At 57.1% G+C, this 21,371-nt stretch overlaps 1 protein-coding gene across 3 annotated transcripts; it reads left to right on the forward strand.

Moving 5' to 3' along the window:
* Positions 1-311: 311 nt before the first annotated feature.
* On the forward strand, positions 312-21,099 carry PICK1 (protein interacting with PRKCA 1). 3 transcript variants are annotated; one of them, XM_043562555.1, is made up of 13 exons: positions 312-565; positions 823-920; positions 1,620-1,731; positions 11,021-11,149; positions 12,646-12,712; positions 13,837-13,926; positions 15,824-15,877; positions 16,383-16,445; positions 17,223-17,356; positions 17,724-17,816; positions 18,724-18,774; positions 19,647-19,791; positions 20,267-21,099. In XM_043562555.1, exons 2-13 carry the CDS (start codon positions 880-882, stop codon positions 20,539-20,541), a joined length of 1,254 nt encoding a protein of 417 aa, XP_043418490.1. In that variant the 5' UTR covers positions 312-565; positions 823-879; the 3' UTR covers positions 20,542-21,099. The 3 variants fall into 3 exon arrangements, with proteins under 3 accessions (XP_043418490.1, XP_043418491.1, XP_043418492.1); XM_043562556.1 differs by having other exon boundaries at positions 403-512; XM_043562557.1 differs by having other exon boundaries at positions 481-663.
* Positions 21,100-21,371: the final 272 nt, after the last annotated feature.

Raw genomic sequence — 21,371 nt, forward strand, 5'->3', positions numbered from 1 at the left:
TGAGTTTCCTGGTCGCAGAACTGGGATTAGGCTCCAGGGGCCCTAAAAGCTCGGAGACTGTCATTCTAGCACAGGGGAAACAAACAGCGCCCTAAGACGGGGTGCTGAAAATCTGAGAGGGTTTGTATTCCACTGAACTTCGCCGGAAGCCTCCGCGCCCAAGGATGCTTCCGTTGCCAGGCAACCGCCCGGCCGGCGTGGTCCCCCGCGTCCCGCTGAGGAAGCCGGGAAGAACCCTACCCTTATCAAGATGGCGGCGGCCACAGGGCGGGGGGGGCGGGGTCGGGCGCTGTCTGCCCGTCCAGACGTTTCCTCTGTTTCCGCTGTTTCATGCTCAGGGCGAGCTTCCGCCAATACTTGTTCTCTTTTCTGGTTCTCGGAGCCCAGGGAGCCAGGGAGGAAGGCTTGTCGGCAGGGATCGGGGCAGATACCCGGGTGGTGGAGAAGGCGGGACTTCCGCGTCTCGCCGGAAGTGACGCGACAGTCGCGGCCGCAGACAGGTGGAACGGCAGGTGGGTTCAGGTGCCAGCCTGGCCTGGACCCGGCGGAGGGACTGACGCTTCCGGTGAGCGACCGCGGTAGTTCCCAAGGGCCTGGAGACCCGTGGGGCGGCCTCTGGGGTCTGAGTCCACCGCCCTGGCCTGGACTTCCCCCCTGTACCTAGTAAGAACCCTTTACCTTCCCGCCCCCAAACCCCGGGGACTCCCCCCACCGGCCAGAGGGAAGGGGGAGGGTCCGGCTCTCCCGGATCGCCGCGGTGGAGGTTGACATCTGGGCACTGCGGGTCCCTAAACCCTACGCTCTTTTCTCTCCCTGATCCAGTTCCCCATTCCTCTGCCGAGCTGGGCAGTTAGCCAGCCCCCCTCAACTCTTGGAACCATGTTTGCAGACTTGGATTATGACATCGAGGAGGACAAACTGTGAGTATTTTGTTCCCTTCAAGTCCCAGGGATGCACGAGCCCCAAGGGCCTCCAGATCCCCAGACTTCCCAGGTCCAGAGACCCTTGCCTCTCAGCCCAGGGTGTGTGTGTAGGGGGGGGATTGGGTCTTCTCCTGTAACAGAAATGGACCCTGCCTTAACAGGAGCTCACCCTCTGTAGGGGGCTGTGGACACATTAGCAGATGATATTCCAGGGCCACGTGGGCACTCATGGAGAATGGCCTGGCGACAAGGAGAGATCAGATGGGCCAGGGCTTTTGCTGGGATGTTCAGGGAAGACTTCGAAAAGAGGTGGCCACTGAGCCAGGTTTTGAAGGCGAACAGGAATCTCGTAAACGTAGCTTGCTGCCCGGCCCAGATGATGAGTGGGACAGATTTTTAAAAACTGTTCGCCTCCTTACCAAAATGTATTCCCCATCACTCCGCTGCCCGTGTCCTTAGTGCTTCGTACGGTGTTCGACGTCAATAGGTTGTTAGCCGACGTTTGCTGAACGAGGAAGTGAGCGAAGGCAAATATTTTTCCACAACACATAAATAAGCGCCGACCTCGTAGTGAAAGCTGAGAGGTAACTGAGCAGAGCGATTGAGAGATGGGTGACGGGTAGTTTAACAGGAGCCTTCCCTGTGCCCTCGGTCTTCCCTCCTCTGGGAAAGCAGTCCCATGTCTTTTCTTTCTAGCGGAATCCCTACTGTGCCTGGGAAGGTGACCCTCCAGAAGGATGCTCAGAACCTGATCGGGATCAGCATAGGAGGAGGGGCCCAGTACTGTCCCTGCCTCTACATCGTCCAGGTACTGGCTGCCTTGGAGGTGGGGGTGAGGTCCTGGCAGGGGCGAGCCACCTCCCTACTGGGGCATGACCAGGGCAGGTTCATCCTCCCCGTCGCTGAGGTCTGACCTCCTCAGAGAGCCCTTCCTGACCCCCTCCCCCTCCAGCCGGCGTGCCCTGGTTTTCTTGTCATTTCAGTGTGTCCTTTTCCTTCTCAGCCCTTGTCACCGTCTCTAATCACGGGTTTGCCCGCTAGTCGTTCTCTATCTAGCCGCTTCCCAGACTCCGCGCGGTGAGGACGGGAGCCGAGTTTGCTTTGTTACCGCAGTCAGCACCCAGTGGCGTTCCTGGCGCGGGGTCGGCCTTCGGTAAAAATGCCTCTCATGAATCCACGGAACCGAGTCCGCCCCGAGTCCTGGTGCAGGTCGAGTGTAGGGGGGAGTGTGCAAGTCCGTGAAGTAACAACGGTCTGAGTTCAAGTGTCACCTTCCCTGCTTAGCAGCCAGTTACTTAAGCTCTCTGGGCCTCAGTTTCCTCACCTGGAAGGTGATGGTGTAAAATGTGAAGGTCACGGTGGCGGTTAAACAGAATGCCCCAAACAGTGCCTGGCATCCAGTAAACACTCATGAAGTAGTAGCTGTTACTATGTTTATGGCGGCCGTTCGTTTTCCCAGACGATCTCCCGGAGGTGCTGAACAATTTCGTGGTTCTTGTCAAAGAGACTGCCCTGGTGATACTCTGTCAGCCGTGACTCAGGAGTGGGGACAGTTTCCTTTACCCCGTGGCTGGTCAGGAGTGACTGGTTTTTCGGTAGCCTCGGAAGGAAACTTGCCACCTCAGACGTAAACTTGACCTGGCTTCTACCCTGATCTAACTTTCTCAGCTAGGTAGTCATTGATGGCAGATGGGAGACCGTAGTCTCCCAGGATCTTGCAAGAGTCGCTTCTGGGCCTTGGAGACCGAGATTCCCGGGATCTGGCCCGGCCTGCTCAGGCTCAGGGTGCTGCCTTCACAAACAGTTTGGTCTCCTGTGACCCAGGAGGTGTTAGGGAGGCCTGGCCCAGGCCCGGCCTCCTTGCTGTGTGCCTTTTGGGCCCCTGCCCCCTCCCCCTCCTCACCTGTTTGGAGTCAGGTTTGCTTAAAAGAAACTGGGATTATATACTCATAGAATTTGGTTTTTTAAAAATCGAATTGTGTTGGGTGCCTGCGTGGCTCAGTCGTGGAGCATCTGACTTCGGCTCAGGTCATGATCTCACGGTTTGTGAGTTCGAGTCCTACATCGGGTGAACGTGAGCCCCCACTGCAGGTAAAAAAAAAAAACAAAACACAACAAAAACGAAAACAAAAACGCAAACCCCACTTTGGGTGAGACCTGCTTCTCTGTCTGTCTGTCTGTCTGTCTCTCTCTCTCTGCCCCTTGCTCACTTGTGCCCCCGCCCCCCCACTCTCAACAGAAATTGAATTGTATTTTCATCAAAGCTTACCCGATTTGCTCTGGACAAGTCAAGAGCCCCAGAAGGCCTGTGTCGAATAACAGCCCACCTGTTCCACCCCTTCTTACCACCCTTCCCCACCCCCACCCGCCCTTCCCCCACCCCATCCGGCAGCAGCACCGCTTTATCCTCCCTTGTAGCTGTTTCTTCCGGTGCGTTTCCATTTTTCTCACTTAGATGCTTATCTTGTTGCTTCTTGGTCTGTTACTTGTAAAGATCTGTCACCTTTTCCCAGTCCGGTGGATTGGGCACCTTAGCTGTCTTCCAGACCCACTCTGCTTTCTCTCACCCCAGCCCCCCCGGCGTAGTGATTTTGCAGTTTCTGCGAACCCACTGTCACCGCCGTCAGCGCGGCGGGCCTGGCTCCAGGGTGGGCGCTAGGGATCGGGACGTGAGGAAGATAAAGAGCCCGTCCTCCCTAGCTCGTGTTGTAGGAGAACGTAACGTGCTGTTCGGCATGCTGAGCTTAGGGATCCTCCCTCCATGGTTGTGCTTTTTTTTTTTTTTTTAATTTTTTTTTTTTCAACATTTATTTATTTTTGGGACAGAGAGAGACAGAGCATGAACGGGGGAGGGGCAGAGAGAGAGGGAGACACAGAATCGGAAACAGGCTCCAGGCTCCGAGCCGTCAGCCCAGAGCCTGATGCGGGGCTCGAACTCACGGACCGCGAGATCGTGACCTGGCTGAAGTCGGACGCTTAACCGACTGCGCCACCCAGGCGCCCCCATGGTTGTGCTTTTTAAAAAGATTATTTAAGGGGCGCCTGGACGGCTCAGTCAGTTCAGCGGCCAGCTCTTGATTTCGGCTCAGGTCATGATCTCACGGTTCACGAGTTCAAGCCCTACACTGGGCTCTGCCCAGACGCAGACGCACAAATTAGCGTCTGTGCTGGTTATTTTATTTAATGTTTTACAGTTTATTTATTTATTTTGAGAAAGAGCAAGCATTAGTGGGGTGGGGGGGGGCAGAGAGAGGGGGAGAGAGGGAATCCCGAACAGGCCCTGGGCTGTCAGTGCAGAGCCCGACGAGAGGCTGGATCTCACGAACCACGAGATCATGACCCGAGCTGAAATCAGGAGGCTGACGCTTAACCAGCTGAGCTACCCAGGCACCCCGCGCGCCGGTTATTTTCGATTGGTTGGTCAGCTGGTTATTATAGAGGTTGTTTTTTCTGGATATTTTAGCTAAAAAGGATCTGCACATGTCACCTTTCGTATCTTGCTTCTTTCGCGTAGCATAATGTTTTTGAATTTCAGTCAAGCTGTGGCATATTTCAGTAATTCATTCTTTTCACGGCTAATCTTCCATTTTGTGGATACCCCACAATTTGTTTACCCGTTTGGTGGATATTTGGGTTGTCTGCACCTTCCGGCTGTTACGAATGACACCACCGCAAACATGCACGCGCAGTTTCTGTGGGGACACGCGCTTTCCTTTTTAGGGGGTGCGTACCTGGGAGTGGCAGCGGGATTGCTGGGCCCCCCGGTGCCTCTGTGTTTAACTTTTTTTTTAAAAAAAAATTTTTTTTTCAACGTTTATTAGTTTTGGGACAGAGAGAGACAGAGCATGAACGGGGGAGGGGCAGAGAGAGAGGGAGACACAGAATCGGAAGCAGGCTCCAGGCTCCGAGCTGTCAGCACAGAGCCCGACGCGGGGCTCGAACTCACGGACCGCGAGATCGCGACCTGAGCCGAAGTCGGCCGCTCAACCGACTGCGCCACCCAGGCGCCCCCTAAAGTGTTTATTTTAATTGCAGTTAGTTAACATGCGGTGTAATGCTCGCTGCAGGCGTACAATGTAGTGACACGGCACCTCCACGCCTCACCCAGTGCTCAAAACGGCAAGTGCCCTCCCTCGTCCCCATGTCTGTTTGACCCATCTGCCCCACCAGTGACCATCAGTGTGTTCTCTGTAGTTAAGAGTCTGTTTCTTTCTCTTTTCTTTTCTTTTTTTTTTTTTTTTTGGCTCGGTCGGTTGAACATCTCTCTCTCTCTCTTTTTTTTTTTTTTATAATTTTTTTAAAAAATTTACATCCAAATGAATTTACATCCAAATATGTTAGTGGCTATATATTCGTTAGCGTATGGCAACAATGAATTCAGGAGTAGATTCCTTAGTGCCCCTTCCCCATGTAGCCCCTCCCTCCCTCCCACAGCCCCTCCCGCAACCCTCAGTCTGTTCTCCATATTTAAGAGTCTCTTCCGTGTTGTCCCCCTCCCTGTTTTTGTATTATTTTTGCTTCCCTTCCCTTATGTGCATCTGTTTTGTCTCTTAAAGTCCTCATAGGCGTGAAGTCATAGGATGTTTGTCTTTCTCTGACTGACTAATTTCGCTTCGCATAATACCCTCCGCTTCCAGCCACGTAGTTGCGAATGGCAAGATTTCATTCTTTTTGATTGCCCAGTAATACCCCATTGTCTAGATACACCACATCTTTATCCATTCGTCCGTCGATGGACTTTTGGGCTCTTTCCATACTTTGGCTATTGTTGATAGGGCTGCTGTAGACATGGGGGTGCACGTGTCCCTTCGAAACAGCACCCCTGTATCCCGTGGATAAACGCCTAGTCGTGCGATTGCTGGTCGTAGGGTAGTTCTATTTTTTAATTTTTTGAGGAACCTCCATACTGTTTTCCAGAGTGGCTGCACCAGCTTGCATTGCCACCAACAATGCAAAAGAGATCCTCTTTCTCCGCATCCTCGCCAACGTCTGTTGTTGCCTGAGTTGTTGATGTTAGCCGTTCTGACGGGTGTGAGGTGGTTTCCATTGTTTTGATTTGTGTTTCCCTGATGATGAGTGATGTGGAGCATTTTTTCATGTGCCGGTTGGCCATCTGGATGCCTTCTTTGGAGAAGTGTCTATTCGTGTCTTTTGCCCATGTCTTCACTGGATTATTTGGGTTTTGGGTGTTGAGTTTGATAAGTTCTTTATAGATTTTGGATACTAACCCTTTATCCGATATGTCATTTGCAAAGATCTTCTCCCATTCTGTCGGTTGCCTTTTAGTTTTGCTGATTGTTTCCTTCGCCGGGCAGAAGCTTTTTATTTTGAGGAGGTCCCAGTAGTTCATTTTGGCTTTTGTTTCCCTTGTCTCTGGAGACGTGTTGAGTAAGAAGTTGCTGCGGCCAAGATCCAAGAGGTTTTTGCCTGCTTTCTCCTCGAGGTTCTGATGGTTTCCTGTCTTACATTTAGGTCTTTCATCCATTTTGAGTTTCTTTTTGTGGATGGTGTAAGAAAGTGGTCCAGGTTCATTCTTCCGCATGTCGCTGTCCAGTTTTCCCAGCACCACTTGCTGAAGAGACTGTCTTTATTCCATGGGATATTCTTTCCTGCTTTGTCAAAGATTAGTTGGCCGCACGTTTGTGGGTCCATTTCTGGGTTCTCTGTTCTGTTCCATCGATCTGAGTGTCTGTTCTTGTGTCAGGACCATACTGTCTTGATGATTACAGCTTTGTAGTATAGCTTGAAGTCCGGGATTGTGATGCCTCCTGCTTTGGTTTTCTTTTTCGAGATTGCTTTGGCTATTCAGGGTCTTTTCTGGTGCCATACAAATTTTAGGATTGTTTGTTCTGGCTCTGTGAAGAATGCTGGTGTTATTTTGATAGGGATTGCATTGAACACGTAGATTGCTTTGGGTAGTATCGACATTCTAACAATATTTGTTCTTCCTATCCGGGAGCATGGAATCTTTTTCCATTTTTTTGTGTCTTCAATTTCTTTCATAAACTTTCTATAGTTTTCAGTGTATAGATTTTTCACCTCTTTGGCTAGATTTATTCCTAGGTATTTTATGGGTTTTGGTGCAACTGTAAATGGGATCGATTCCTTGATTTCTCTTTCTGTTGCTTCATTATTGGGGTCTAGGGATGCAACCGATTTCTGTGCATTGATTTTATATCCTGCAACTTTGCTGAATTCATGAATCAGTTCTAGCAGTTTTTTGGCAGAATCTTTTGGGTTTTCAATATAGAGTATCATGTCGCTGCAAAGAGTGAAAGTTTGACCTCCTCCTGGCCGATTTGGATGCCTTTTATTTCTTTGTGTTTTCTGATTACAGAAGCTAAGATTTCCAGGACTGTGTTGAATAACAGTGGCAAGAGTGGACATCCCTGTCTTATTCCTGACCTTAGGAGGAAGCTCTCAGTTTTTCCCCTTTGAGGATGATATTAGCGTTGGGTCGTTCGTATATGGCTTTTATGATCTCGAGGTATGCTCCTTCTATCCCTACTTTCTTGAGGGTTTTTATCAAGAAAGGATGCTGTATTTTGTCAAATGCTTTCTCTGCACCTATTGAGAGGATCATATGGTTCTTGTCCTTTCTTTTATTGATGTGATGAATCACGTTAATCGTTTTGTGGATATTGAACCAGCCCTGCATCCCAGGTTTAAATCCCACTTGGTCGTGGTGAATAATTTTTTTAATGTATTGTTGGATCCGGTTGGCTAATAATCTTGTTGAGGATTTTTGCATCCGCGTTCATCAGGGAAATTGGTCTGTAGTTCTCCTTTTTAGTGGGGTAAGAGTCTTTTTCTTGTTTTGTCTCTCTCTCTCTCTCTCTCTCTCTCTCTCTTTTTTCCCATTTGTACTTTTGTTTTTTTCTTAAATTCCACATACGAGTGAAAGCATATGGCATTTGTCTTTCTCTGACTTATTTCGCTCAGCCTCGTACTCTCTAGATCCATCTATGTCTTTGCGAATGGCAAGATTTCCTTCTTTTTTATGGCTTTGCATATTGTGTCTCTATACACCACATCTTCCTTATCCATTTATTGGCCGATGGACAGTTGGGCTGCTTCCATATCTTGGCTACTGTAAATAATGTTGCTCTAAACATAGGGGTGCACATATCCCTGTGAATTAGTGTTTTTGTGGGGTGAGTGGGTAACTCAGTCAGTTCAGCGTTCAACTCTTGATATCAGCTCAGCTCGTGATCTCGCGTTTTGTGAGATCGAGCCCCACGTCGGGCTCTGTGCTGTGCGTGGAGCCTGCTTGGGATTCTCTCTCCTCTCTCTGCCCCTCTTCCTCGTTCTCTCTCTCTCTCTCTCAAAAAAATAAATAAACATGAAAAAGAAAAGAGTTAGTGTTTTTGTTTTCTTTGCGTAAATACTCAGCAGTGCGATTGCTGGATCATCAGATTCTATTTTTAACTGGTTCTATTTTTAACTTTTTGAGGAACCTCCACACTGTTTTGCAGAGCAGCTGCACCAGTTTGCATCCCCACCAATGGTGCCAGGGGGTTCCTTTTGCTCCACGTCCTCGCCAGCCCCTGTTGTTTCTCGTGTTGTTGATTTTAGCCGTTCTGACAGGCGTGAGGTGGTATCTCATTGTGGTTTTGATTTGAATTTCTCTGACGGTGAGTGATGTTGAGCATCTTTTCACGTGCCTGGTGGTCCTCTGGATGTCTTCTTTGGAGAAAGGTCTGTTCATGTCTTTTGCCAATTTGGTAATTGGGTTATTTGATTTTGGGGTATCGAGTTTTGTAAGTTCCTTATATATTTTGGATACTAGCCCTTTATCAGATCGGTCACTTGCAAATATCTTCTCCCATTCCGTCGGTTGCCTTTGAGTTTTGATGATTTTTTTTCCTTTGCTGCCCAGGACAGGAGCCGCCTTCCTCGGCTTACTTCCTGATCGTGGTGGAACACATCCTCCTGTAGCTTTCTGAGAAAGGCTGCCGGGGAGGTGAATATTTTGAGAGCTTGTGTCTCTGAAAATGCCATTATCCTGTCTTTGTTGTGATTTTCATTTTCTCTCCATCTGACGCTTGGCCAGATCAAATTCAAGAATGGACAAGTTTGAGGGGCACCTGAGTGGCTCAGTCGGTTAAGCGACCGACTTCGGCTCAGGTCATGATCTCGCGGTTTGTGAGTTCGAGCCCCGTGTCCGGCTCTGTGCTGACGGCTCGGAGCCTGGAGCCTGCTTCATATTCTGTGTCTCCCCCTCTCTCTGCCCCTCCCCTGCTCACGCTCTGTCTCTCTCTGTCTCTCGATAACAAATAAATGTTAAAAAAAAAAAAAAAGAGTGACAAGTTTGAAAATAATTTTTCACTTAGAGATTTGATGGCATTTTATTATCTTTAGACACGAGCACTGTTGTTATGTCTGATGCTTTTTTTTTAAATTTTCTTTAACGTTTATTTATTTTTGAGACAGAGAGAGACAGAGCATGAACGGGGGAGGGGCAGAGAGAGAGGGAGACACAGAATCGGAAGCAGGCTCCAGGCTCTAAGCCATCAGCCCAGAGCCCGACGCGGGGCTCGAACTCACGGACCGCGAGATCGTGACCTGAGCTGAAGTCGGACGCCCAACCGACTGAGCCACCCAGGCGCCCCTGTCTGACGCTTTTCTTATCTGTGACTCTTTATCTGTAATGCGTTCTGTCCTTGAAATGTCAAGACTCTTGGGAACTTCTTCTTGTCCTTGGCAACTTGAAGGGCCATGACGATGGCTCTCGGCACAGGCCTTTTTCTGTCTGTTGTGCCGGAGCCTCAGAGGGCGTGTTCCTCAGGGAGCCTCGTGTCTTTCTCTGCCCTGGGAGTCTTGAGTATTAGCTCTTTGATGAGATCCCGCCCTCTGGTTTCTGTTCCCTCTTGTGGGACCCCTCTTGGTTGGTGTTGGGCTTCCTGAATGGACCTTCTTATATTTTTCTTTCTCTTTTCTTCTGGCTGTGCAGTTTGTCAGTTTCCTCGGCTTGGTTTCCATAGCTGCCTTGACATTGTACATTTCAATTAGATTTTGCATTGCTAAGAGATCTTTCCTGTTTCCGAGTCGATCCTTTTACGTCATCCTGGTTTCCTTTTTCTGATCACCTTGAAGGTGTTAATTACGGTTTTCCTTTTGTTTTTCTGTTACCTCTGCTTTGTCGCTGCTTCCTATGGCCCCTATTCTTCTGTTTAAGTATTTTTCATGTGGGGCACCTTTCTCAAGTGCCCGTCCTTACGTTAGGAGTGAACCATCACAGGCACCTACTACCATGAAGATCCGTGTGCAGGCCGTGTCGGGTGGGCTTCCCGTGGGGCGGTCGGGCATCAGGCAAGCTGTGGGGGGATCTCCCGGTGTCTACATCGACGGGCCGTTCAGGGCAGGGGCCTCCAGTCTCCCTCGGGGAAGGGCAGTAAGCCTGGCTGCTGGCATTCTGGGGCCCCAGTGGGGCTAGAGGGCTTTGGGACTCGCTAAACCTGAATCTGTCTAGACTCGTGCCTCACTCCCACCTCCCTCGGTCCCTGGGCCTGAGTCGGGAGCTTCTCTGGGGAAGCCCATCTCCATCTTGCCCAGAGAAGGGGGAGTGGGCGGCTGTGTGGACAGGGAGGGAGCCCAGAGTGGAGTCTGTTCTCTACTTTCTACACCTTGCCTCCTACCCACCTGTGGCTGTTTCCAGAGGTCCGCTTCCCGACCCTCTGGCAATTTCCAGCAAAGATTAGATCTCTCTCACTAAAGCCCCTCTGCGGGCGGCTTGGCTTTCCACTGTCCAGCTTCCAAGGACAGGTGGATCCTCTCGCTGGTGCGGTCTCCTTTATCAGTTTTTAAAAAAATAATCCCCGGGGCACCTGGGTGGCTCCGTCGGTTAAGCGTTTTTTTCGGCTCAGGTCACGATCTCGCGCTCCGTGAGTTCGAGCCCCACGTCGGGCTCTGTGCTGACGGCTCGGAGCCCGGAGCCCGTTTCCGATTCTGTGTCTCCCTCTCTCTCTGCCCCTCCCCCATTCACGCTCTCTTTCTCTGTCTCAAAAATAAATAAACGTTAAAAAAAACTGAAAAAGAAATAATCCCTGTGTTCTTAGCGTGATGCTCTGCCCACCTCCCCCACCCTGCCCCCACAGGTGTTTGACAACACCCCGGCAGCCCTGGACGGCACTGTGGCGGCTGGCGACGAGATCACCGGCGTCAACGGCAGGTCAATCAAAGGCAAAACGAAGGTGGAGGTGGCGAAGATGATTCAGGAGGTGAAGGTAAGCCTGCCGCGGGGGTGGGGACACAGGCACCCTTCTGGGACGCCCAGCCTGCCAGCGGTCCCGGCGGGCCTGCAAGGAGACGGGCCCTCTCTCGGCTACCTCCTTGGTGCGCCGGGGTCTGGGCCACACTCCAGCCTCCCTCGGTGGCCCCCACGTGTGGTCAGTAAATACCGCTCCTACTCGAGGACTGGCGCTGCCTTGGCGGGAGAGTGGGCACCTTTCGGTCCCCTGCCCTTCAGCTCCCAGGGGAGCTGTCGGACTCGAACCAGGGCCTCAGGGCAAGCCAGCGTGTCCCCCTCTCAGGGCTGGGGCTGGAGCTGGAAGTCCAAGGTGATCCCGCCGGGGTCAGTAGACCCTCGATAAATGTCAGTTGGGCCATGCTGGGCCTGGGAGGGGAAGGAGGAAAGAGAAGCCCCCCCCCCCCATCCCTGTAGGGACTTTCAGTCCCCTGGGTCCTCCTGGGCTCACAGACTCCCCCCCCACCCCCCATCCTCTGAGCCCCCCATGGTGCCCACGAGGACGAGAGCTGTTGTGTGTGCACAGCCTTGACATCAACACAAGGATCTCCCGGCTCCTGTGTTTGGGTGCTGGCAGGGACTACTGTCTCCATTTCACTGGTGCCCAGAGAGAGGAAGGGATTGGCTTTGGTCACACGGCGGGACCAGAGCCCGGGTCTGACTCCCGCTGCTCCAGCCGCTGTCGGTCCTGGGGCCCCGGCATGCTCTGCCGCAGCCCGAGAGAGCCTCGTGCATCCTCGCGACTCTGACGGCGTCAGGCCAGTTTGGTTTCCCTTCAGGACTCATTTTTGAAATTCTGTTTTGCATTTGAATGGACCCCGCCCCAAGTTCAAGGGTCTTAGGATTGCGTGGATGAGAGTGCCCGTGGTGGTTAGGGAAGGCTTCTCAGGAGAAGCCGGGCACTTCTCTTCCAGATGTAGAATGCGACGTGCGTCAGCCTCCCTGCTGCCTCGGTCCCTGGGAGGTTGGGGCCGCCCTGCACCTGCTCCTTAGAGCCCCAATACCGGGCACAGAGAAAGTATGCAGACATACCAGCTGAGTGAATGGAGGGACCCCTCAGGATGGGGTGGCTTCGAGCGCAGAAGACACTCCACGTGGGGCAAATGGCGTAGCGAAGGCTTGGAGCATGGCGTGCGTCGGGGAGGCGGGGCACCTGATCCGGCTGGAGCACGGGACACCAGGGACTGCCACGCCGTGAGCTCTGTGGCAGCAGGGACTGTGTCTGCCCTTGTCCCCGCTGGTTCCCCGGGGCCTGGCACATAGCAGGACAAGGAGGGACTGGAAACAAACCAGTTAAGGCAGGGCCGTGTCACAGCCCTTGGCCTGGCATGGCAGAATCCATAGTTGGTCTGGGTCCTTCCCAGGGCTCAGGATTTCTCTCGTGACTGCAGATTTGGGGGCGGACAGGCCTTCCCCAGGGAAGGGGCCTGGGACCCCGGAGACTCCATGTGAACTCCGCCTATCCTGCTTTTCCAGGGGGAGGTGACTATTCACTACAACAAGCTGCAGGCGGACCCCAAGCAGGGCATGTCCCTGGACATTGGTAAGCTGGACCAGAGCAGGGGCCCCACAGGCACCTGGCCCCTCCTCTGCCTCTTTATGACAGCGTATCAGGAGCTACGTGGCTTTTGACCAAGCCAGTGCAGAGGGCCTGGGAGGACCCACGATGCTCTCCTGCCTGCCACTGGCTCCCAAGAATCAGTCCTTGATTTCGCTCTGCCCCGTGTTTCAGCCCTCTCCCCTGGCCACCTCCTCTGGGACCTTGCTGCCGTAGGGTGGCCCCTTAGAGGCCAGCCCCTCACCCTTCCAAGAGGGAGGGCGGCTCACAATGAGGCGTGGTGCCCCATGACCACCCGCATGCCCCTGCTCGGCCCTGGCCTCCTCTTCCGCCTCCCTACTCCCAGGAGGGCTGAACCGGACCTCAGGCCTCGGGCCTCGGGTCGCAGGCCAGCCCTTCCTCCCACGGCATTCCCTGGGACAGGTTGCCTCCTGCAAGGGGGGCTGGGTTTGGCTCTGTAGTAACTTCAAAACTCCAGAGCTGGACAGCAGCTTCGAAGTCCTCTGGACCAGCCGCCTCATCCCGCATCAAGGCCTGAGGCCCAGAGAGGGCTCTGCGTCCCCTGGGTGAATGCACACGCAGATCTCTGGGCTCTGGAGCCCGGCACACTTTTCCTCCACCCTAGGGCCGCAGCCACCTCCTGTTGTTTTTAAAGGAAAGAGGCTAAGAGCAGGTCAAGTCTGTCCTGAAGGTTCTCCCTAGAAAAGCCCTGTGGTGCCATCCCGGTCCCCTTCCAGGGACTAAGTATACGAACACATACACGATACTTGAGTCCGGGGTCTGAGGCCACTCGTGGTTGAGGGCACCTCCGCTCCCAGATGCGGAAGGGGCAAGAGGCTCTCCCTGGTTTGCCTCTTGGCATTACATGCATTTACCTCCTTCCAGCTCCCGACGCTGCCCTCGTGTGGAGTGAATAGGGCAGGGGGCCCAGCACGCCCTCCTGGGGCTCCCCCCACTCCACGTTCACCCCTGCACTAAACATCAGCGCGGCCCCTCAGCCCCTGCCGTCGCTTGCAGTGGGACGTGCGCTGGGGCAGGGATGGCCTGAGGGCCCTGCTGTAGATTACCTGTCACTGAGTCCACTGAGACCCTTTCTCGCCTGGTCCCAGTGTTGAAGAAGGTAAAGCATCGGCTGGTAGAGAACATGAGTTCGGGGACCGCGGACGCCCTGGGCCTGAGCCGGGCCATCCTGTGCAATGGTGAGTCCTGTCCTCCCGCCCAGCTGCCCCGGGGACGAGGTCTCAGGCCCAGGCTTCCGGAGAGAGGGGCGCCTTGGCTGCCCACGTTGCTGCTGTGGGTCCTGCTGCCTGTGGGGCTGACGGTCACCATCCACTTGCCCATGGGCCTCTCTGCCTCCCCAAGAGCGCCCGCAGCCGTCAGCCCAGGCGGCCATGGCCCCCACACCCCGGTGGGGATCCCGGGCCCGGGTCACAGATGAGAGCAACACACAGTATGGAGGTGCTTCCTTCCAGCAGCCCGAGCTGGCGCCTTCGCCACTGCCCCCGGCTGCTGTCACAGCGTTGGCGGCAGCCACCGCGGGCCCTCTTCTCCAGTGTGGCCCCGGCTCCCTGCTCCTGGACCGCCTACCTCGTGCCTACCTTTCTCCAGAAGGTGGCGCTGCTGCCCTCGTCTTGGTGGTTTCTGCCCGGGACTGGGGGTGGGGGCGGGGAGCCACGGACACGCACGATCACACCCACTCATGTGTGTGGCCAGCAAAACACTTGGTCCTGCTCCGACCGTCCCCAGCCCGGATTTATAAATAGCAGTTCTGCCGTATATATATGTGGGGGCGGATATAAATGCCTATATATATATGGTAGGCTCAGCTGGGCCTCATTGGCTGGGACGTGGGGGTGGGGTCTGAGCCCGTTCCAAACGGCTACAAAAGTGGCAGCTGCTATTTCCAGCTTCTTGGTGTCTATAAATCCCGGTTACTGTAGTTACCATGCGTTGAGACGAAATTAGAGCTGGTTGTTGTGTTTTTCCCCCCAAACCTTGCAATTTCCCCAGCCTTAAATAGGGTTTCTAAAATTGAAGCTGTCATGATGTCCCATGACCCAGCTAAAAACAACAGCGCGGCCCTTACGTGGCTCCTTTCCTGCCAGGCTGGCCGGGTGCCAGGGCTCCGGGGAGCCAGCGCCTGGGGGCCGGCCGGTGGCCAAGCTCCTGAATGCCCCCAACCAGATGCCCTCCTCCCCCAGAGCCCACCCTCCTCCCCGCCCCCTGACACGCAGCCACTGTCTCTGCCCGGACTCCGCTTCTGCTCCCCTCCTGTCACTCAACAGCCCTCAAGGTTACTCTGGTCATTTGTTGCCCCCCCCTCCTGCCCCCTCTGCTGGACCGTGAGCCTCGAGGGCATGACTTGGAGCTCGTGACTCCGGCCCACGGAAGGTGCTTGAGAAACACGGCCGTTAAGTGGGTGGAGATGTCCACCCAGGTCCGGTGCCAGGTCTGCCTCCAGGCCCCTCCCAAATTGGCCTTCCTGCCCCACACGGTTCTCCCTTCTGAGCCCGAACCTTCTGAGCCGTCACGATGGTGATGGCGATGGCTTCTGCGGGAGGGGCTGCGCCGTGCCTGCGTGAGAGTTGTCAAAACAGCTCCTCTCTGGCTCCTGCCTTCCTCCTTGGCTGTCGGCAGGGTTTGTGTTAGACGTACGGGAGCCTTGACTGCTCGAGAGGGCCCGCCTTTGGCTGGCGGTGGGGAGCCACCCACGGGTTGGGCCTCGGGGAGGGCCCAGCCGGTTTTCGCTGGTGACTCGCGCTGGTGCCTCCGTGGCCATCGCCTTTCTGGCCCTCTGATGTGCCCGTCCTGCGTGGGGCGTCGGGGGACAGCTCGTCTCGGGAGCCGCCCCGGGGGCGGCCCTGCCTGTCCCCTGCTCGCCCGTGGTTTGGGTGGCCCGGGTCGCTACGAAACACTTCCGGGACCGGCTGAGATGCCAGACCCCCCCGCCCCTGGGACCCCGGCCCGTGCCAGTCCTGCTTCTCCTCTGGGCGCTGCCTCTCCCCTCCCCAGCCTGGCTCAGGCCGCCCCTGGCTCTCTCCTCGCCCCACGCTCGCCGAGACTCACTGGCCTCACCTTCTCCTCTGACCCCCGCAGACGGGCTTGTCAAGAGGCTGGAGGAGCTGGAGCGGACCGCCGAGCTGTATAAAGGTGAGCGGGCGCACGCTCTGGCCGCCGGCCGCGTGCCCGGAGGGAGGTGTGCCCGGCCGGGCGGTAAGTGCCCAGCATAGCTCCGCCCTGGGGTAGAGCTTTAGGGTCCTGCGGCCGTTAGGAACTCTTCAGAAAAAGAAGCCTCTCATCACTTCCTTTTTCTGACTACGGAAGTAACACGCATCCACAAAAAGTCGAGCGGTGGCACGCGTAGACAAGGCGAGAGTCTCTCAGAGCCCCGCCGTCTCCCGGAGATGAAGCCCATAGAAGGCCTCGTTCACCTTCTGCCCCCGCCAAGTCCTGGCTCCCCTGTCTGACGGCGGCTCCTCTCGGGTGGCGCTGGGGGCTAAGCCTTCGACCCCAGGTCCTAGTGTGACTGTGGGAAAAGCCAGCGAACTCAGGAACAGTGAGGGCCCGGGGGTGGGGGTTGGAGGCCGTGTCCCGGGGGGGGCCTTGTGGTCTCACCACGTGCCCCCGTTCCCCTCTGGTTGGGTTTCTCCCGCAGGAATGACAGAACACGCCAAGAATCTCCTGCGGGCCTTTTATGAGCTGTCACAGACCCACCGGGGTAAGGGCACCCCCAAACCTGCCAAGTGGCCCTGGGAAGACCCTCACTCCCTGGTCAGCTCAGTCCTTCCCCGTACGGTGAGGGTGTGGCTGATCCCCTCCCCGGACCTTCCTCACGCCCCCACTCGGGCGGACCCCACAGCACCTGACCTCGGGCCCTTTCCGGGCCGGGCCTTGCCTAGGTGCTGGGATATAGCAATAACGGAGGCCAGTCGGGAACGTGTGGACCAGCCGGTCTTCTGTGGGGGCCCAGGCTCTCGTCTGGGCCCTGCCCAGTCTTAGCTGTACTGCCTTACTGCGTACGGGGCCTTTCTTACTTGTGGTCTCATTTCCTACAAGGCTGTTAGCTGGGCAGGGCAGGGCAGCTGCAGTTAAGCCCCGTTTCCGGTTGGGAAAATGAAGCCCAGACCGAGGAAATAGTCACGCAGCTCCTTAGGGCAGAGCTGGCCTTAGGACCCAGGCATCCAGACTCCCAGACCGGTTCTCCGCTGTCCGGCAACGCTGGCCTCTCCAACCTTGACCCAGCCTTCTTCCCCCATGCGCTGGTCACTCTGGGGACCGAGGGCCACTCCGTCAGGTACAGCCCCGGCTCCCTTAGGGGATACAGACCCACCTCGCTTCGGGCGTAGAACCACCTACCTGGGTTTGTAGACTTCATGCGGACCTTGGCCTTCAGCCTGCCGGGCCCCCCTGCCCTGCTTCTTCTCCCCATCAAATCCCGGGCTCCTCCACGAAGGGGTCAAGTAGGGGCAGCCTTCAGGGCAGACTTGTCCTGCAGCCTTTGGGGACGTGTTCTCTGTGATTGGGGTGCGGGAGCCCCAGCCAGCTGCGAGCGAGGCTTTTGTGAAGTTTGCCGACGCCCACCGCAGCATCGAGAAGTTCGGCATCCGGCTGCTGAAAACCATCAAGCCGGTAGGTCACGTCGAGCACGCGTGTGTCAGCCTGTGAGGGTAGAGGGGGGCAGCACGGCACGCAGAAAGGGTCCCGTACTGGAGTTGGAACCCTGGGGTGCGGGTCCGGCTTGGTCACCGACGTGGCCGACTGGGGGTAAGTCACTCTCCCCGGCCTCACTCGGCATTGACCGACTCACTCGTTAAGTCCGCCCTTGGCCTGGCCTGGCCTCTCGCCCTTCAGTGGACAGAGCCGTCTGGGAGCGCCCTTTGGCTCTGACGCCTGAGTCCACTAGAAGGATTGACGGATCGGTGTCATGCTTTGTCAGCTGGCCAGCCTGCCCCCTGCCCCTGGGGGACTGAGCATCCGCCCCCTCCATCCCTTCCAGATGCTGACAGACCTGAACACCTATCTCAACAAAGCCATCCCAGACACTCGCCTCACCATCAAGAAGTACCTGGACGTCAAGTTTGAGTACCTGGTGAGTGGAGTCTCCAGTCTCTGGGGAGGGAAGGGTCTGGCACCACGGGGAGAGAGCCCCCCTGGAAGTTTGCCCCTTAGTGGGCCACAGGGTGGCAAGCCGGATGGGGCCAGCCTCGGTCGTGTCTGATTGAGGGTGTGGGACCAGGGACCTGGGAGGTACTGGAATTGGGCAGCAGCCTGGACACTGGCCCCAGCTGCTGAGAGGAGACTCTGGGAGGCTGGGAGCCTGGGGTAAGCAGAGGGCTTATTCTGGACCACTCTGACCTCTTGGGATTTTGGGGTCACTTTTACCGGTGGGCCAGTGGTTATAAAGTAGGTGCCAAGGGACATTATTGAGTTTTATGTTTACGTAATAATTCTCATGGTCAAAGGAGTTGAGGGAAAATGCTCCGTGAAGCAAGCCAAGGTTCCTTTGCTGTAGGACTTCTCAGAGCCTTTGACAGGCCTATGTGTAGCATGATTCTTCAAGGGCCTTCCCACGCTCTTTTGACCACGGAATCCCTTTTTTCCCAGAGCATCTTGAGTTTAGTAAACGCTGGGCTGTTTTCTCAGGCCCTTGCCAGCCTCCCGGATGCGTGCTCGCTCCCGCGTGCACCTCGCCCCGGGCCTCCCCGAGCAAGGGCCGGTCTGAGTGAGGTGCCAGCCTGCCCCCGACATGTCTCAGCCTATCCTCGTTGAGGATGCGCAGGGCCCAGGAGGCCTGGCGTGGCTGCTCCTTGGCGGGGGGGGGGGGGGGGGGGGGGGGGGGGGGGGGGGGGGGGGGGGGGGGGGGGGGGGGGGGGGGGGGGGGGGGGGGGGGGGGGGGGGCGCGTAGGGGTTCTGTGGTGTGGGAGGAAGTGGGGCACAGGGTGGCCAGCCCGAAGGTGCCGCCGCCCTGACATCGTGGCCTCGCCCGTCCTACACAGTCCTACTGCCTGAAGGTGAAGGAGATGGACGACGAGGAGTACAGCTGCATCGTGAGTCCTCAGGGGCTGTCGGGCGGCCCTGGTGTGGGAAAGGGGGCTGTACGCACCCCCGCTTGTCTCCTAGGCCCAAGAATGTCCTGGGTCTGCCAGGGGCACCCGGGGTGGGGGGGGTGGTCAGGCCCACCTGGGAGAGGCTTGGGGTCTGGCCGGGCTTTTGTCTCTGGAGCTGTGGGGCTCTGCGCCCCAACCCTGGCCAGCTTGCCGTAGGACCTCCCCCCAAAACCAGCCCCTCTGGGCCCTGTGAGGCTCTTGCGGGGAAAACCTGACTTTCCTCCCTCCCAAGAGGCGTTTTTGATCTAAATTTTTCATATATTTTTTTAACTTTTTTTTAACTTTTTTTTTTAATTTATTTTTGAGACAGGGAGAGACAGAGCATGAACAGGGGAGGGTCAGAGAGAGAGGGAGACACAGAATCCGAAACAGGCCCCAGGCTCTGAGCTGTCAGCACAGAGCCCGACGCGGGGCTCGAACTCACGGATCGCGAGATCCTGACCTGAGCCGAAGTCGGCCGCCTAACCGACTGAGCCACCCAGGCACCCCTAAATTTTTCATATTTTTGATGGCAGGATCCACCCTAGGACTAGATGTTCGTTATTTAATGTGGCAAGGGTTTGGTTTCTTGTCCCCCCCCTCCCCCCCCCCCCCCCCCCCCCCCCGCCAGAGGTATGAGCAGGTGCTTCTGGCCATCCCTGGCGTCCTCAGAAGTGGTAGCTTTGACGAGTGCCCTGTGTGCAGGGGAGTGAGCTGGCAGCTGGGCTCTGCAGCCTTCCTGCCCCCTGCCCCCTGCCCCCATCTGTCCCAGAGCAGGCTCCGCCCGCCCCCTGCCCCCTGCCAGGTCCCTGACCGTCACCTCCCTGCCCCAGGCCCTGGGGGAGCCCCTGTACCGCGTGAGCACTGGCAACTACGAGTACCGCCTGATCCTGCGCTGTCGCCAGGAGGCGCGTGCCCGCTTCTCCCAGATGCGCAAAGACGTGCTGGAGAAGGTGGAGTTGCTGGACCAGAAGCACGGTGAGGGGCGTAGGTGGGCGCTGGGGGCCTCGGGGGGGGGGGGGGGGGGGATGCCCCGCCCCAGCCCTGTACCGCCCTCCGGGGTGGGGGCGGGGGGCGGGACTACCGGCTTCTCCCCGTCTCAGAGCTGGGAAGACCGCGGCCTGGACAGGTAGGCACTTACGTGAGGTCCCACGGCCAGGCCATGGCGGAGCTTTGGGTCCGACCCGAGAGGGACAGTCTTGGCAGAAACGCAGCCCCCTTCCTGGGGTCTGGCCTGAGCGGGGCTGGTCCGCGCCCTGTGGGCGCAGTGGGGGTGCGGGCCCGGCTCCCCCTCTCCCTGACGCGGGAGCTGGGAGACCCGGCCTCGCCCGCTCCCAGGGCGCGAGGCCTCCGCGAGGCGCGGACGGGAAGCCCGGGGGGAGGGGCGGGGGGTGCCCGGGCAGGCTTGGAGGGGCTTCTCCACCGGCGCCCGTCCCTTGCCCTCCGTCCCCAGTCCAGGACATCGTGTTCCAGCTGCAGCGCTTCGTATCCACCATGTCCCAGTACTACAACGACTGCTACGCGGTGCTGCGCGACGCCGACGTCTTCCCCATCGAGGTGGACCTGGCCCACACCACGCTGGCCTACGGCCTCGGCCAGGACGAGTTCACCGACGGGGAGGACGAGGAGGACGAAGACGACGAGGACACGGCAGCTGGGGAGCCGTCCAGGGATGCGCGAGGGGCCGCCGGGCCCCTGGACCAGGGCGGGAGCTGGTGTGGCTCCTGAGTTGCCCCGGTGGGGTGCGGAGCTGGGGGGGCAGGGTGAGCGAGCGGGAGGACAGCGCCTGGAAGCGGGGGCGGGGCCGCCGCACGACAGGGCGGAGCCTAAAGGCCCTGCCGGCTTGGGGCGCCTGCCTCCCTGCTCCTCTGCCCTAGCTCAGCGAGCCCGGGGCCCCGTCAGGGAAAAGGCCCGGGCCCCCGACACCGGCCCCCTCTCCCCTCCCTCCCCAGCCAGATGGAGAGCTTGGCCTCTGGAACTGCCTTAGGAAGGAGAGAGGGGGCAGAAAGGAGGAGTGGTGGGAGGCGGCAGGAAGTCCAGGATCCGTCCGCCCTCGGCGGCGCCGCTGTCCCCACCTGGAGCCTGCCGCAGCTGGGGGGCCGTGGGTGGACGGCCGAGGTTGAGGCCAGCGTCTCACGTACACCCGCACCTCGCCCGGGGCGGCCCCACCGCAGCCCACACTCACACCTCGGCGGCCTTTATTTATTTCGTGCCCCCGGCCCAGCCGCTTCCCCGGGGAGGGGCTGGGCGCCGGGCCTGTATCAAATAAACACGAACCCAGACGGAGCTGGGCTCTTCGCGGTGGCCTCAGACCCCCCTCCCCTCGACGCCCCGCCTGCTGCCTCCCCGGTCTCCGGGGAGGGTGGGCGACAAGATTTGTGGACGTTCCCTTCGAATATGTCACTTACTCCTCGCACTAGCTCTGTGACTGGCACTACCGTCCCCGTTGACGGACGGGAAACCGAGGCTAGAGACGTGTCTTGCTCAGGGCCACCCAGCGTTACAGGGACAGGGTGGGCTTTGGACTTCAATCTGTCGGGTCCCCGAGGCTCTGGGGA

Source organism: Prionailurus bengalensis, chromosome B4 (assembly GCF_016509475.1).
Source record: "Prionailurus bengalensis isolate Pbe53 chromosome B4, Fcat_Pben_1.1_paternal_pri, whole genome shotgun sequence".
Taxonomy (NCBI): domain Eukaryota; kingdom Metazoa; phylum Chordata; class Mammalia; order Carnivora; family Felidae; genus Prionailurus; species Prionailurus bengalensis.